At 31.9% G+C, this 16,536-nt stretch overlaps 1 protein-coding gene and 1 pseudogene across 1 annotated transcript; both read left to right on the top strand.

Moving 5' to 3' along the window:
- The first annotated feature begins 2,598 nt into the window (after nucleotides 1-2,598).
- On the top strand, nucleotides 2,599-5,173 carry LOC137954501 (uncharacterized). Its single transcript, XM_068801666.1, has 3 exons — nucleotides 2,599-3,217; nucleotides 4,812-4,998; nucleotides 5,090-5,173. Exon 1 carries the CDS (start codon nucleotides 2,803-2,805, stop codon nucleotides 3,208-3,210), a length of 408 nt encoding a protein of 135 aa, XP_068657767.1. The 5' UTR covers nucleotides 2,599-2,802; the 3' UTR covers nucleotides 3,211-3,217; nucleotides 4,812-4,998; nucleotides 5,090-5,173.
- LOC137954500 (E3 ubiquitin-protein ligase SDIR1-like) lies at nucleotides 4,938-7,726 on the top strand (annotated as a pseudogene).
- Nucleotides 7,727-16,536: the final 8,810 nt, after the last annotated feature.

Here is a 16,536-nt window from a genome sequence, read left to right as displayed (position 1 = left end):
CTTGAAAAGGCACTAACAAATCTATTTAATTTTTCTTGAAAAAAAATAAATTTTCCATTTTATTTCCTAGTAAGGCACTAACATGTTTTTATCTGAAGGTTTCTTAGAAATGTGTATCCTATGAAAAACATTTCTAGCTTTTTTAGGATATAGATGTCTAACCAAGAGCACTAATGGGGCCTAAGTAGATATGTGTTTCCAAGAAACATTAAGACAATGGTCCCTCCAAACGTATTTCTACTCTGAAATATTTATTAATTTTCTCATCACCTAAAGTGGTGATGAGAAAATATATGCAAAAATTGATTAAACTAATGTTAAAAAAAATTGATGTAGTGAAATATCTAGCTTCGATTCAACCCAGGTGAACTTGATTTGACCACCATTGACCTAGTATGATATCATCCAAAATTTAAAATAAAATAAAATAAAAAATTGACCAGGGAAGCTCTCTTCCTATTATCTAGTTTTAAGTAGTAGGGAGGTGAAGGCTAGGGGTGGCATCAAGCCAAGCCAAGCTCGAACCTGCATATGTTCGAGCTTGGCTTGATCTGAATACTTTGAACTTGAGCTCAGCCTCGAGCCTAAAATTGGAATCGAGCTCCAACCAACATTTAAAACTATAAAAAATATAAAAAAATATATAAAAAATATTGTGATGAACTTAGTACTATTGAATTGCAAGCTATTGTAGAATGTGTCCTAGAGTTTGCAATGGAGCATACTAATGTATAGTTACCAACTTAATAGACCAAAAGAAAGAACAAACACCTCCACCAATAGTGTTTATTCCATTGGTAAACAACAACATTAGATGTTGAGGGATAAAAAAGGGTTGAACGATCGATCGTATTTGAGGTAAATAAGAACAACTATCAACTAACTAAAGAGGGAATTGACGAGACCTATTAGAGTTAAGGGTATTTTCATAAAAAAAATTATGCTAACAAGTTGGCTCACAAACTAACAAGTCGAGCTTGAAAATTCTCGAGTTTGGATTGCTATACTTAATGAGACTTATTTCTAGTTTGAGCTCGAGCCAAGCTCAAGAAAAACTGAATTGAGCCGAGATTTTTTCAAGCCAAGCTCGAACGGTTTCCGAGTCAATTTGGCTTGGTGCCACCCCCAAGTGGAGTCTTGCCCCACCTCTTCTGGTTTTCTTTGACTATTAGAAAATAACTAATCAAAACCGCCTTTTTAATCTGAAAGTTTTTGAAATGGCGAGATATAAAATGCTTATGTGCTAGAAGTTCTACTTAGAAGCATCAAAATCATGTCTTGAATATACAAAGAAAACATAGATAAGAAAACTAGCTAACAACAATTAAGATATATCTCATTTTCCCTATTATCCAATGCATAAAGAATTCCAAAAATAATAAGTGGAATAAAGGCTAGTAAGGCAGCAAAAAGGAGTTTTTTTCATAGTCATGCAACCCTAGTGATGAGAACTCCAAAGAGGGGGAGGTATATTAGAAATTTATTAATAAAATATTATAATAGATTTAATTTTATAATATATTTTTTATTTTATTTTTTATTAGTAAGTTAAGAAAGATTTTAAATTGTTTGAATTAATAATATTAAAAATAATAATTATATTTATTTATTTAAGTAAATATATCAAAATAAAATACTTTACAAATTTTTATTTTTATAATGCCCAAATGCTTAATCAACTTGTTACTTCTTAATATCAAAATTCTCTCTTAAAATATTAATTAAATACAATATTAAAAACCATAAATTTATTTAAATAAAAAGAGGGTATTTTACTATACAAAATGACTTTTATAGATTAAATTTTAACATAGTTTTATTTAAATAAACTAAAATATATTTTAACAATTTTAAATTAATAAATAATCGAAAAAAAATATATTTTTTAATTAAATAAATAAAATTAAAATGATTAAAAAATAATAATTTTTATAATATCCAGATGTTAATCAAAATTTCACTTTAAAATAACTAAATTCTCACTTTAAAAATAGTCATTAAAAATAAGGAATTTATAAAAAAATAAAAATAAAAATATTTAACGTATGATTATTTTTATAATTTCAAAATTTTACTTTAAAATATCTAAATTCTCACTCTTAAAATAGTTATTAAAAATAAGTAATTTATCAAATAAAATTGGTATTTAAAATTTAATAGATTTAAAATTTATTTTAGATAGTTTGATTTGTTTAAAATAAAATAATTTTAACACCTTTTAAATTAATAAATAATTTTAACACGTTTTTAATTTATTAATAATTTTTAAAAATAATTAGTTATTTAACTTAATTTATCAATATAAATGATAAAACTTACTTAATTATATAATATCCGTATTGTTAATTTTTTAATAGCTGCTCTGCCCTCTGTTGCCAAAACATCAAATCAAATAGAAAACTACCAATTTCGTTCACATATTTTAACATTAAATAAGAAACTACCAAAGCAATGGTGATAAATTAGGAAAGCAGGGTTTCTTATATTTTTATCAGACAAAGAAATGAAATAAACGGTAAATTTTTTTTTGCGTCTTTATAAAGGAATCAGTTCTACTATGTTGTTTCTTAAGAAAAAATTTAGAGCGAGAGCAAAGAAAGAGAAGCGAGAGAGAAGCCATGGGAAAGAGGAAGCCGGAGATGAAGAAAATTGAGAATCGTCAACCTCTGCAAGTCACCTTCTCGAAGCGGAAGAAGGGATTGTTCAAGAAAGTTGATCAACTCTCCATTCTAACCGGCGCTTCAGTCCTCTGTTGCCTTCTCTCCCACCGGTAGGCCCTTTGTCTTCGGAGACGAGGGTTTGATGCAACACTACTTCGAAGGCGAGACGAACTTCCCAAAGACGGTGGAAGACGAAGAGCATTTGTCCTTGGACAACATCGACTTGGAGCAATGCAGCATTGATGAGCTCGAGCTTTTGGTTGCCAATCTGGAGGAGGAAGAAGCCAATATACTGGAGCTCGCGGACGAATTGAATGCGACAAAGCCGGCCTCTGGGCATCAGTTGACGTTCCCGACGTTTGAGGCTGCACCTGCTGCTGTAATTGACGGAGTGGAGGTTACACAACTGCATGATGATCTTGAGATATTTCTTGTAGAGACCGAAGAAGAAGGAAATACCTCATCCAAGATTTCGTCAGCATCGGAATATTTCTTTAATGACTTGCCGCCACTGGATGCCTCCGACTACTACCTGGGCTTCTATGCCTGATCCTGGGGTTGGGTTTTTTTAATTTTTATATTGTTTGATTTCTCACCATTTCTGGGTTCTCACACTGTATTTCTGTGTTTGACACATTTGTTTTTTATTCTGTAGAGAGATGATTATACCTTATTCTAATTAATTACTTAACTCTCAAAACTCTCTTTTGGATTGAATAATAATTCTTGCTCAGTTTACTTCTTTACCGTATTTACTTCGTGGCGGCTTGTGTATTGGTTTCTGTGAATCTCTTGCCCGTCTGGAGACTGGAAGAGATGTAAATTAGTTTTATATTTTTCTTAAATCAAAGGTAGTAGACGATTATTAACCCTTCAATTCTGGTTCTAGGATTGAATGATTACTTGGGTTCTAGTCATTTTGATGTGGACTTGGATCCGTTCTTAACATGGTATTAGAGTGGCGTGTTTGTTTTGTTGGACTTAGTTTGTTCCATGTTCAGTTTTTACCTTATTTATGTTGCCTTTGTTTTAGGGTTGTTGTCTATCTGTATAGACAGGGCTGTGAGGGGCTTTTCATGTAAATTATCCCATATTTCCAAATGCTAAGAGAAATCCTGTGATGATTAATTGGGAAATGACATCCTAATCTTGGCTAGTCGTTTTGTGATGGACTTGAACCCTTATTATATTATTTTTGGGATAAATTGCGATGTCGCTAGGAGGAATACTAAATGTAGTATTCATTAAAATAAATCCAACACTAGCAAATAAGAAGTCACTTGCTGGAGGATTTTTTTGGTTTGTCTCTTTTCATTTTATATGTTATTGAATGCTTAGGTGTGTGTAGTTTCACTTTCAAAATAATTTCCTATCATTGAAAGAAAAATATTTTTTGCTTTCTTGACTCTTTATTACTAAAACCAAAAAAAGAGTAGGATGGCAAATTTTTTTTTTTTCACTTCAAAGGTAGAAAAAGGTTGTTTTAAAAGTTTATTCACAGTGCTTGCAGTTGGTGGTCTGTTCTAATGATTAGTGAAGTATTTTTTTAGGAGTTTTATTTTTTTAAAGTATTTGTGTTGGGCATTCAAATACTCAATTCAAAGAGTATCCGAACACTTGGATATCACATCTTTGTTTCCTTTTATGGGGTTTTGTCAGCAACATATTTGCATGAACTAAATATGCTATTGTCTTTGACCTCTACAGTATTGATAAAAAGCTCTCTCAAAATACAACCAAATACAACCATTGTGTTGAGGAAATGCTATACAGTAAATCTTGCTGTTAGAAAGCTTATTATCTGTATTATGAGTCATATATGCCCTATTTCTAACTGCTGTCGAAAGTTATTTAGGTAAGGGATTATACATTTAACCTGAGTTCTGAGTCACCCCTTCTGGAGGTTTCAAGTCTGCAATGGTGTTCTCCATGCAGATTGATTGATTTTGATTTTTCAAGTGTTTTAAAATTCTTTTTCATTTCTATCTAAGAATGATTGTTTGTGTTTTTTTTCTTTTCTTTTTCAAAATTTATAATGCATATTTGGTAAAAAAATTCACGTTCACTTGTTTTTAATGCAACTACGTTCACTTGTTGTCCAGCGAACCTACATTCACTTGTTATTTCTACTAATGTATTGTCATTTCCCAGGTTTACTAGAAGAAGTTATTTTGACTAGCTATTCAGTGAAGGAATCAGATTTGGAGAGATTCTGATAATTTTTGTTGATGAGTTCTTTTTCGTATATTTTGCACATGTAAGCTCATTTGGTTGAGCATGTCTCATTTATGTTCTAACATCCAGCGTGTGCATCCTTTAATGGCTTTTCTTGTCATAGGTACCATTTCCTTTCTCTCACTATCCTCACTTTTTTTTTTCATTTTTTATGGCCCCTTGGATTAATATCTTTTGCTTTTCTCCTTATGTAGGTTAAAAAATGATGGAGATGATCTCTTATTCCAGCAGTTCTGTTTTTGTTCATGATACTGAACTCACATCAGAGATCACCAAACTTTCTGGTATTCCTAGACTTTAATTAGTATTTTGTCTATAGAAACTGTTTTGCCTGCTAAGAAGATAATGCAGCATTTTATATTATCTTCTAAGAAGATAGATTTCTTTCTTTTTTGTAGCTTTGGTTGGTTTCTTATGGCCACAAGCCTCACGATGTATGCAACTTGTCAACAACTTCAAGCCCAGGCCCAGGCTCATGCGGCAGCAGCCAGTGGCCTGCTTGGTCACACCGAGTTATGGCTTCAAATGCCACCTTCTATTGCTTTTGCAATGAGAGGAAGATTGCAGGGCCTCAGACTCCAACTTGCACTGCTTGATCATGAATTGGATGACTTGGGTATGAAAATGTGTAGTTATGCAAGGATGCATTTGTTTTGCATCATAAATATTTTAAGAGATTTGGTGGAGAACTAGTGGTATTACTTGAAGTTTATGTTAGTTCCTATCAGTTAACTAGAGGTATTTGGAGGCCTACATGGTTGAATTGCATCATTTACTTCATTGCAGATTACGATGCTCTGAGAGCACTTGACAGTGATAATTCTTCTGGTGCTCCCTCAATGAGTGAGGAGGAGATTAATGCTCTTCCAGTTCACAAATACAAAATTCAGTCTAATCAGTCATCAAGTCCACAAAAGGAAGTTTCAAGTTCTTCAGTTATGGTCTTATGTTTGCTATATTAGTCTGTAATAATAGGTATTAAAATGTTGTTTATTTATATTTGATTGATCAGTCTATTGGTCTCTTCATGTTCTCTATTCATGACCTTGGGTGTGCTTTATTTGGTTTTGGACTAACAATGGAGAACCATTTTTTTTCTTCATGGATGAGATGCTCTGATAAATTTTGAGGAGGAACTAATGCAATATCTTTCTCTTCTACAGTGAGGGATCATCACTTCAGCAGGCTTCTTCTTCTGGTATCGTTTCTTCTTTATTTAGATGGGAGAGCCTTATCTACACACAAATATCTATTATTTTAGTAATGTGAAAATTCTTATTGGTTTCCTTTTTCTTTTCTTTTTTTCTTCTTCTTTATTATGGCACATTGTCTTGCTTTTCGGTTTCTGTTTGTTGGCTATGTCAACATGGTCATAGTCCCTGCATTTGGCTCTTATTATGGTCACTTGGTGGATGTTCATATCGGTATTTTTGTTCACACTTGGTGACTAAGACTATTCTTTCATATCTATAAGTAGATCTTCATGTACTGCCTAGGGTGATTGTCTCTCATGATTATGTCAACATCATCATGTGATACCTCATCTTGGGGTGTGATTAAAAGGATACAAATGCAGGATAATACAGGAAGCTGTATTATCTATACAGATGGATGGCAGGAAAAGTCAGTTAAATTTGTAATTTTCTTTGGTGGAAACTCCACTGTTAAATGATTGTTAAACTCTTAAAAACATTTTGATATCGTGTGGTCAGTGGTCCCTCTTGCCATTTTATACCTTGGTGGTTTAAAGTCTTTTTATTGAGATGACATGCACAAATCTTAGGGAACTTGTTGCCTTGGGCATTCCAAGCTCCTGTCTATTTTTCTACTCTTCGATAGGTTTTTAATACTACTTCCCTGTTCAAATTTATTTTCGCTCGCTGTTCCTCTCAGTGGTCCCAATCAACAAAGCATGGGAAGTTGAAATTTCAATGGTGCAGCTAGGGTACAAGACCTATAGGCAATAGGGGAAACATGCTGCCTTAGGACTATAGCACTCGTGTCTTAATACTTGAGAGACTTCTGGTGCATTAGCCCAAGTATCAATGAGGCACAAAAAATCCCTCTCATCCATATGGTTCCTTATATTTCTTCATCTTAGTTCTTTCTGTTGTTGTTTATTTCTTTTATGCAAAGAAAACAGGACTCATCTAAGTTGGATTGGAGTACCACAAATCCCGATGATGAGCTCACTTGTAGTGTTTGCTTGGAACAAGTCAATGTTGGAGAGCTGATTCGTAGTCTTCCATGACTGCATCAGGTTTTTCTAAAACTAGAACCAATTAGCTTTTTGGCTTAATGGAAATTTGTGTGGATGCCTATTTACATAGTTGCTTAAGTGTTCCACTGGATTTGTTGATTGGTAGACCCATTATTTAACTTCTACTGTCAAATGTGTTTCAGTTTCATGCAAACTGCATTGATCGTGGTTGCGCCAACAGGGAACCTGCCCAGTCTGCAAATTCAAAGCAGCATCTGGGTGGCAGGAAAATTCAGAGAGCGGAGTAGAAGGCTCATACATGCTTTAGTTTTTGCTTGCAACAAACTGTTCACTCTCAGACGTTAGTCTTATGTGTTGGAGAACCTTTTGGTTGTTGGAAGTAGTCAGTAAATACATGAAACCAAAACATTTAAATACATGGATAGAGTTGTAGATTGACACAAATATGTAAAATTCCTTTTTCAACATGGGAAGGAAATCTAGGTTATAGCACTCAGTGTATCTAGTAGCAAGATTGACAGAAGTAGTTTTTAGGTGTGGATTTCTGGCATGTGTAGTTATGGATGATCGATCACAATCAGTGACTGATCTATCATTCCAATGCTAGACTAAAAATGTATATTTTATAAAGAATAAGAATTTCTCTCTAAGTACTTTAACATGTTTCTAAGTTATATGTATGATGATTCTAAACATGTCTATATGCAAATTATATTTTAAAGCTCCAATCTCACAAGTACTTAAAGAATAGGAATTAGAATACTATCTTACAAATATTGACCGAATTTAAACGTATGTCTTTGATGATTGAACTCGAGTCTTCTCGTTGTCTTCTTCCTTGTGGGTGTTTCTTCAAGAGATGTTCTTCAATTGAACTCCAGGTTTATATTTTGGCTTTAAAGTTTTAGACCTTGAGATGCTATTGAAGGTGAAGTATCTAAAATAATAGATTTGCAAGTTATTAGCTCAATTAAGTTTTGCTATCATAAAAAATAAGTGGGACTCAACCTACGGTCAACAATAACCAATTATAGCGAGATCCAAACTTCCACCCCTTTAAGCATGTACGACGAAGTATATAGAGTTTGTTAGAACTAGGAATGCCAAAAGACAAAAAAAAATAGAAAATATGGCAAATTTTGGTTTTTTTTATGCATAGGGTAAAATAAAAATTTTTGGCACAAAAATCTTTATAGAAAGCTTTAGTATTGCAATAAAGGTTTATTCAATGCTTTGGGTCATATTTTACAGTTGCATACAAAGCTGCTTGGGATGGATGATCAATCATTTCGCTCCAACAACTTTTATTTTTTTACTCCTTGAGTCCCAATGATTGATTAGACAAATCCAAATGATCGATCATACTCTATAGTTAATTATCTACCATGTTTCTTACCTCCTGCCTAGTAACATTATGGATGATCGAGCATGCACATAAAAGGATGATTGATCATGCTTTATAATTCTTGTCTTGTAGTATTGGGGATGATCAATCATTCACCATAAAAAGATGATCAGTCATGCATTATGTTGGAAGTTTATTGCTTTTTGGATGATAAATCACATGTTTAAGTCAATAATCAATAAAATACCTTTTGGTAGTGTATGCAATTAAGCTCTTAGCATGGGTAAGACCAAAACTAAGGAATTTATTATTTCTAAAGCATTTTATGATATTTTAAAATATGGTTTTAGATTTATTCTCTAATCCTCCAAAATACACTTTTAGATAATAATTTGAATTAGGGTGGATATCCTCTAATATAGTTAGAGTTCTTGAGATTTTCTATGAAACTTGGACTCTAAATCTTCAACTTGTTTCCTTTAAAATTCTTCTTCAATGCGACTTATTCATCCTTCAACATTTGAAGTCTTTTATGTTGATTTGATCAAATCATCCTCATAGACCTTATGTGTCTCTCTTTAAGGCAATGCACATTTCTTCATCTTGAAATGCTTAATTTACACTATCAACTCACTAACTTAAGTGTTGTTATCATCAAAATCACGGACTTGAGTCAACTGAGGTCAACCGACTCCCCTTTTTTTATGATGACAAAACTTAGCATATAGAAAATGAAAGTTCTCTTAACGTTGTACATGCATGTTAATTTACTCATAAATTTTTGCATGCATAGTATTTTTTTTAATGTATTCCTTTTTAGTTTAAGCTTACTTCCCCTTATTTTGTTCTAGATTTTTTTCTCCCCTTTTTTTTTTGTCATCCATAAAAAAGATAAAGAGTACAAATAAAGGATAAATGATGACATAGGAACAAATAGATCTTCATTAATTGTGATATGTCTTTACCAGATAGGGTATCAGTTTGATTTACAACTGTTGTTTTATTCATATTAAAAACATCAAAATGTACAAGGAATAAAAAAGAGAATACAAGTATAGTCAATCCTATGTCAAAAAGAGTTATACAATATGAACTAGGGCCTTGACACTACTCCTGAGATGGAGGTGGAGGTGAAGGTGGAGGTGTAATATGTTGAACACTACTATGATGATATTGAAGAACAAGTATGGAGGAGTCTTACTTAACTCTCACAGACAAAAGTCTCAGAAAGAAATAATTCATATGGCATAGTCTAACATGAGTCTCATGGAAGGAAACCTCACATAAGTATTTTTATTTAGAGGAATTTCATTATTTTAGTCTTCTATTTATGTTTTAGTTATTATTTTTTCTAGAACTTATCTTTATGATTTAAACTTTAGGTATAATTGAGACATTAATCTAATTCTACTTATTTCCACTATTATAAATAGAAGATCATTGTACTCAATTAATAAATCAAGTCAGTGAATTATTTTCTTCTCCAAAAATTCAATATGGTATCAGAGCAAGTTCACTAAATTGGTGTTACATCAATCTACAGAAACAATGTATTTCTCTCTTCCAATTTAGTTTTTAGTTCAGTTTAGATTTACCCATCAAAGAGTTTTTATTCATTGTCAAGTAGTTCCTAGGATGTCATTGTCTTCATCTACATTTCTTTGCACCTCCTTCTTTTCCTTTAAAAACACATATTTTTGTTCTTTTCCTGCACAATCCGAGATTTATCCCTTTGTACAACATCAAGACTCCAAATACCAGACAAAACTCCAAAACTTGCTCAATTCTACCATACAATATGAGAACCATTTTTTGTCATTCTATTTTCAACCTGTTACCTATGATTGTATTTAATCTTTACCATTCTATTTTTGACCTCATGCAAAAACTTCATCTTTCATCATCAAAATATATGTTGGTTGCTTCAAGGGGAAGAATTCAGCAATTTTTCATTCGAAATTTTGCATGTGATTGAGAAACATATTCCGAGTATTATTGCATTAGGAGTCCACATTATCTTGATCTAGTCTTCTTCCATCAAAACCATGTAGAATTTGATTCCTCAAGATGATGCTAGATTTCTCCCGCTAAACCATGACCCTAAAACGATTTAAAAATCTCTTCTACTAAGCTGATTCATAGTCTCCCATGACAACTCTGATTCCCTCTTGAGTCCTATCGAAGGAGGACTTTTTTAGTCCCAGTATTATTGCATTAGGACTCCACATTATCATGATCTAGTCTTCTTCCATCAAAACCATATAGAATTTGACTCTTCAAGATGATGTTAGATCTCTCCTGCTAAGCCATGACCCTAAAACGATTTACAAATCTCTTCCGCTAAGTTGATTGATAGTCTCCCATGACAACTCCGATTCCCTCTTGAGTCCTATCGAAGGAGGACTATTTCAGTCGTGCTCTGCCTTTGGTCTTGCAAAAAATTGCAATTCAACAACAAGCAAGTATCTAGTCACATAACACAACAACACAATGAATGGTCTTATGAAATCAACAATAACCTCAGTTCATCTTGTCGCGGGACTATTGGTTTTCCATTGGCAACCAAATCAAGGCATTCGAAAGTTTCCTCTACGTTCACATGCAGCATCATCAAATCTACCAATCTGTCATGAAGTCAACAAATCTTCATGAAATAAGAGTCTAACTCTGATAAGACTTCATGCCATGAGTACCACTTTCCTCTACCAAAGGCTGATGTTTTGAACACTAAGTGCCAAAAATCTAGATATCCAATTTACCCATTTGTGAGGAAGGCAACAACCTCCATATGAGCAGTTGAGCTATTGTTATCTCGGTAATTAAACCTGAGCTATTATTGCTTCAGTAATTAAACTTGAGTTGTTGTTATCTTACTGATTGACGTGAATTTTATACGCAATCCTATTTTCTACAAGAAACAGAGTTGCATGCTCAAAAGGTTCAAGAGAAGCAAGCTTTGAGTCGTTAAGTAGCAGTTCATGGAACTGCTTCACTCAATTTCCATTTATTGCTACTGTGATTCATGTCTTTGTTGACATGGTTCGGAAGCTATGAGAGACCATAATTCAGTAAAAAGGAAGCAGATGAGAGTATGACTTTTCCATAAAATAATTTTGGCAATTGCTCAACAAGTAGTCCCACTTCAAGAAGGACTTCATAGGCATTACAATTCCTTTATTTTCTGCAACAAATGCAAAAACTCTTCCGACTGAGTAGAATATTGCTCCAAGTTCGGAAATTAATTCATATTTTTTCTCAACAACTACTACTACAGAACAATCATTATGACATGTGCCATGTTTCCTTTTCCTCCCTTCTCCTTGTCAATGAGTTCTTTATCTTCTGCATTGTCATCTAAAAAAATTAAGGCTCGCCCTCTAGGAATTCCCTTGAGGTCATATATGGACCAACTTATTTGTCAAGTTTTATAGTTGTATTGTTACAATCTTCCCTAAATTTCAGAAAAAAAAAAACCACTTTGTCATTGTTTTTCCTCTAATATTTCTTCAATTTATCATTTTTCATCACTTTTGAAGTAATAGTTAGACCCACTACCTACAGAGTATAGGAGTCTACCCAACATCTAGCGTGAGTCAAATCCTTTTATACTTCAGCCAAGAGGTGGTTTTCTGAGCTACCCTTAAAAACTTTGTATTTTTTATGCCTAAATTAGGCCTTTTTCGCCTTTGAGTTTAAGGAATTTTCATTTTTAGATTATGACCGTTGTGACTGGTGTATGGAGTTTTGTCATACATCTAGGAGTGAATTTTTTCTCCCATATTTGTTTTATCCTAGTTGGGTTCTATGTCCTTTTATCCCCAACTTGTGGGAAAGAATTAAAAGAAAAAGTAAAAAAAAAGTGGTATTTTATTTTATGTGACAAGGATCATCAAGTAAGGGTAGAACAAAAAATGAAGATTTTGCATTTGTGAAGAATTTTTTTTTTCAGTCAAAGAAGAACAAAGACCAAATTTGTTTTTCCTTGCAAGCTGAAGTTATAAACTCCAACTTGAGGGAGATTGCTGAAGAGCAGGTATGGAAGAGCCTTACATGACTCTCGTAGAAAGAAGTCTCACATAACATTTATTAATATGGTGGAGTCTAATTGTCGTCTCATGGGAGGAAGTCTCACAAAAGTGTTTCTATTTAAAGGAGTTTTAATTATTTTAATTTTTTATTTATGTTACAATTGTTTAATTATTCTAGGATTTATCCTTAGGAGTTAGACTTAGGGTGTAACTAGGACATGGTAATAATTTGAGTCTACTATAAATAGATGTTCATAATACTTAGTTAATCAATAAAGTGAGTGAATTATTTTATTCTCCATAAATTCAACAATCCAAACCCTATTTAAAAAATAGGGTTTTGCAAAAAAATATGCTTAACTTTAATTTCACTATTAGTAGGGGATACTAACTCTTCGAGAGGAGTCTTTTTAATTCAAACCATGATCCCAAGGAAATTTTCAGAAGCAAAGATCTCAAGCTTTAAATATGAAGACATTTTTTCTGGCACTAATGACAAACATGGATATTATTAGCTTTTTGCTTATGTGTAGCTGGTTCAGTGGTTTTATCCTGGCTCCTATGTTTTTAGCTTCCTTACAGAAACTTGGATAGGCCCAATTCATGTGTTTAACATGTCACATTGTTATGATTGTGCATGGTTCCATGGGAACCAATAAGCCAATGACTTTTCAGTTTTATTTCCATGACAACCTTAACCCTATAATAACTTGATTTTATTCGTGGAAGTTGTTCATTTGAAAATTTCACTAGAAGTTTAATAAAAGGTCTTTCTCTTTAATAATGGGACTATAATAGCTTGATTTTGTTCGTGGAAGTTGTTCATTTGAAAATTTCACTAGAAGTTTAATAATGGGTCTTTCTCTTTGATGAGTTATATTGTGTGATGCTTTTTAATTATCTTGTTGAAGGGTTCTCAAGAATGTACAAGTTTGCTAGTTTTTCAAAATCACTTATTTGTATCAATGGTTACATGGAGGGTTTCTTATGTGAGGTCTTGGGTTCAAAAGTATCACTGAGGATATAGGGTTGTAGTTTACTTGTATAATTAATATTTATTAAAAAAACTGCTTCGGATTTTGTGAATTGCAATTTCTGCTTCTTCTTGGGTGAAGCACCATATCTTTTCCTTTGAATAGTTTTGGGATTTTATTACTTTTAGTTTGCTTGTTGGAGCTATTGGATATTGAGCTGGGTTTCTAGTCCGCTTAACCACATCATGGTGCTTATTTCTCAATCAGCGGGTGATATATTACCAAAACTGATGACAACTACTAGGTCACATGAGGATCTTTTTAAGAAGGAGATTACTAAGTATGATGGTATATGTGAAGAATGATTACATATGTCCTCCTTCAACTAGAAATGTTCATCCAAAAATAGCAGATGATGATAAGTATTAACCCTATTTCAAGGTAAGCTTTACATGAACTATTATTTATGTGTTTATTCATTTAAAAGAACAAATATATTAACTTTCAATATGCAAATTTCAGAATTGCATTGAAGCAATTGATGGGTTATCAGATTGCAATGATGAAGGGATTGAGGAAGAGGATCCTGTAGAACTTGTTGGGGATGATATAGTATTTGGACAAAATAGAGAAAAAGATGAAGATGATTTGCAGAAGCTAATTAACAATCTACAATCTCAATATCAGGGAGAAGAAGGAAAAATGAATAAATTGAATTAGCTAATCATTTTTCGTAACAATATAGCAGCTCATACGTGGGACAATTATGTTGAGTACAATAGTTGATTTAACATGACCAATTTGTTTTTAAATAAAAAAGTTTTTAAATTTTGTATTTGACATTTTTATTTTACTAAAAATTTATTGGATAAATATGGTAATGTGTGAGATTATTTATTAACTCTCATTTATTTTCCTGGAAAAGGCACTAATGTATCTATTTAATTTTTCTTCCTTTTTAAAAAAAAAATCCATTTTATTTCCTAATAAGGCACTAAATAGGTTTTTATCTTAAGGTTTTTTTAGAAATTTATATCCTAGGAAAAGCTAGAAATGTTTTTCCAACGATATAAATTTTCAACCAGGGGCACTAATAGGGCCTAATAAAATTTCATACTAAAGGTTTCAAGGAAATGTATATCCTAGGAAAAAACTTTTTTGGCTTTTTTAGGATATAAAATATCAAGATATAAAATGCTTAAGTGCTAGAAGTTCGGCTTAGAAGCATCAAAATCATATCTTGAATATACAAAGAAAAGTTAGATAAGAAAACTAGCTAACAACAATTAGGAAAGATCCCATTTTCCCTATTATCCAATCCAAGGAAAATTCCAAAAAATATAAGTGGAATAAAGGCAAGTAAGGCAAGCAAAAGGAGCTTTCTTCATAGACATGCAACACCAATGACTAGGACTTTGGGGAGGTTGGGAGGGCATTTTGAAAGTGAATTACCTAGTGAAAGTAAAGGTGAAACTGAATTACTTTTTTTTGGGTTAGTGTGCACAAAAGGAAAATATAGTGAAAAGTATATAAGAAAAGTATATAAGAAATTTATTAATAAAATACTCTAATAGATTTTATCTTTTATAAAATATTTTTTATTTAATTTTTTTATTAATAAGTTAAGAAATATTTTAACTTGTTAAAATTAATAAATAATTAATAAAATAAAATAAATATATATTTTTAATTATACATAAATTAAATATTTAATTAATTTTACCTTTATAATACCCAAATGCTCAATCAAATTGTTACTTTTAATATCTAAATTCTCACTCTTAAAATATTGATTAAATATAAAATTAAAAACCATAAGTTTATGTAAATAAAAAAGAGGGTATTTTATTTTATTTTTAAATAATTTTTAGATTTAATTTTATAAGATTGTTTTATTTAACTAAAATAAAATATATTTTAACTTGTTTTAAATTAATAAATAATTAAAAATAATAGCATTAAAGAATATGGAGAGTTCTTTATAGAGTACAAAGGCGGGAGAGAGGAAGGGCCATTGGCTCGTGCACAAAGATCAAATTAAAGATTTTGTACTTGTACATTTTTTATGGAAGGAATGATGATAATTGCATTGTTGTGACATGCATTGAGTTTATGCATCCTTTAATCAAAAGTATTACCATTCCAACCCAAACATAATTAAAACCACTTCTCTTGTGTATTATTATCCTCATTTTATCAACAAGGAAAAGGAAATAATGGCTAATTTATAGTCAAATAAGGGTTTCAAAACTGAAAGACAACTCATTTCAAGCCTCGACTTCATAGATTTTTATAATACAAAAGAAATGAAATAAATTATAAAAATTTTGCGTTTTTATAAAGAAATCAGTTGATCTACTATGTTATTTCTTAAAAGAAATTTAGAACGACAGCCGAGAAAGAGAAACGACAGAGAAGCCATGAGAAAGAGTAAGCTGGAGATGAAGAAGATTGAGAATCAACAAGCTCTGCAAGTCACCTTCTCGAAGCGGAAGAAGGGACAATTCAAAAAAGCTGAGGAACTCTCCGTTCTAATCGGCTTCTTACTGGCGCTCCAGTTCTCGTCGTTGCCTGATTTCAGCTACAATTTCCATGACAAAGAAGTGTTGGGACTTGGGTCACTGTTGCATGGATTATTGTATAGTAGAATGCTCATTATGAGTTCATTTTCCCTAGTATCCAATCCATAAAGAATTCCAAAAAGTATAAGTGGAATAAAGGCTAGTAAGGCAAGCAAAATAAGATTTTTTCACAGTCCTGCAACTCTCTAGTGACGAGGACTCTATAGTGCACATTGAAATTGAATTACCTAGTGAAAGTGAATTACTTTTATCTGTTAGTGCGCGCAATGAAAAGTATAGTGGAAAGTATTTTTTGTTGATAGTGTATAGTAAAAAATATAGTGGAAAGTATATAAGAAATTTATTAATAAAATATTCTAATAGATTTAACTTTTATAAGATATTTTTTATTTAATTTTCCTATTAATAAGTTAAGAAATATTTTAAATTGTCTGAATTAATAAATAATTTTAAAAAATAAATTAAATATATAAAAATAAAATACTTAACCA

Source organism: Aristolochia californica, unplaced genomic scaffold (genome assembly GCF_029961685.1).
Source record: "Aristolochia californica isolate CCGP_79_NKW_82.1479 unplaced genomic scaffold, dmAriCali1.0.hap1 SCAF_174, whole genome shotgun sequence".
NCBI classification, from domain to species: domain Eukaryota; kingdom Viridiplantae; phylum Streptophyta; class Magnoliopsida; order Piperales; family Aristolochiaceae; genus Aristolochia; species Aristolochia californica.
Note: the sequence above shows the minus strand (reverse complement) of the source record. Positions and strands in the feature narration are given on the sequence as shown.

Coding starts and splice junctions, on each gene's coding strand:
- LOC137954501 (XM_068801666.1), top strand. CDS start 2,803: ATGCAACACTACTTCGAAGGCGAGACGAACTTCCCAAAGACGGTGGAA.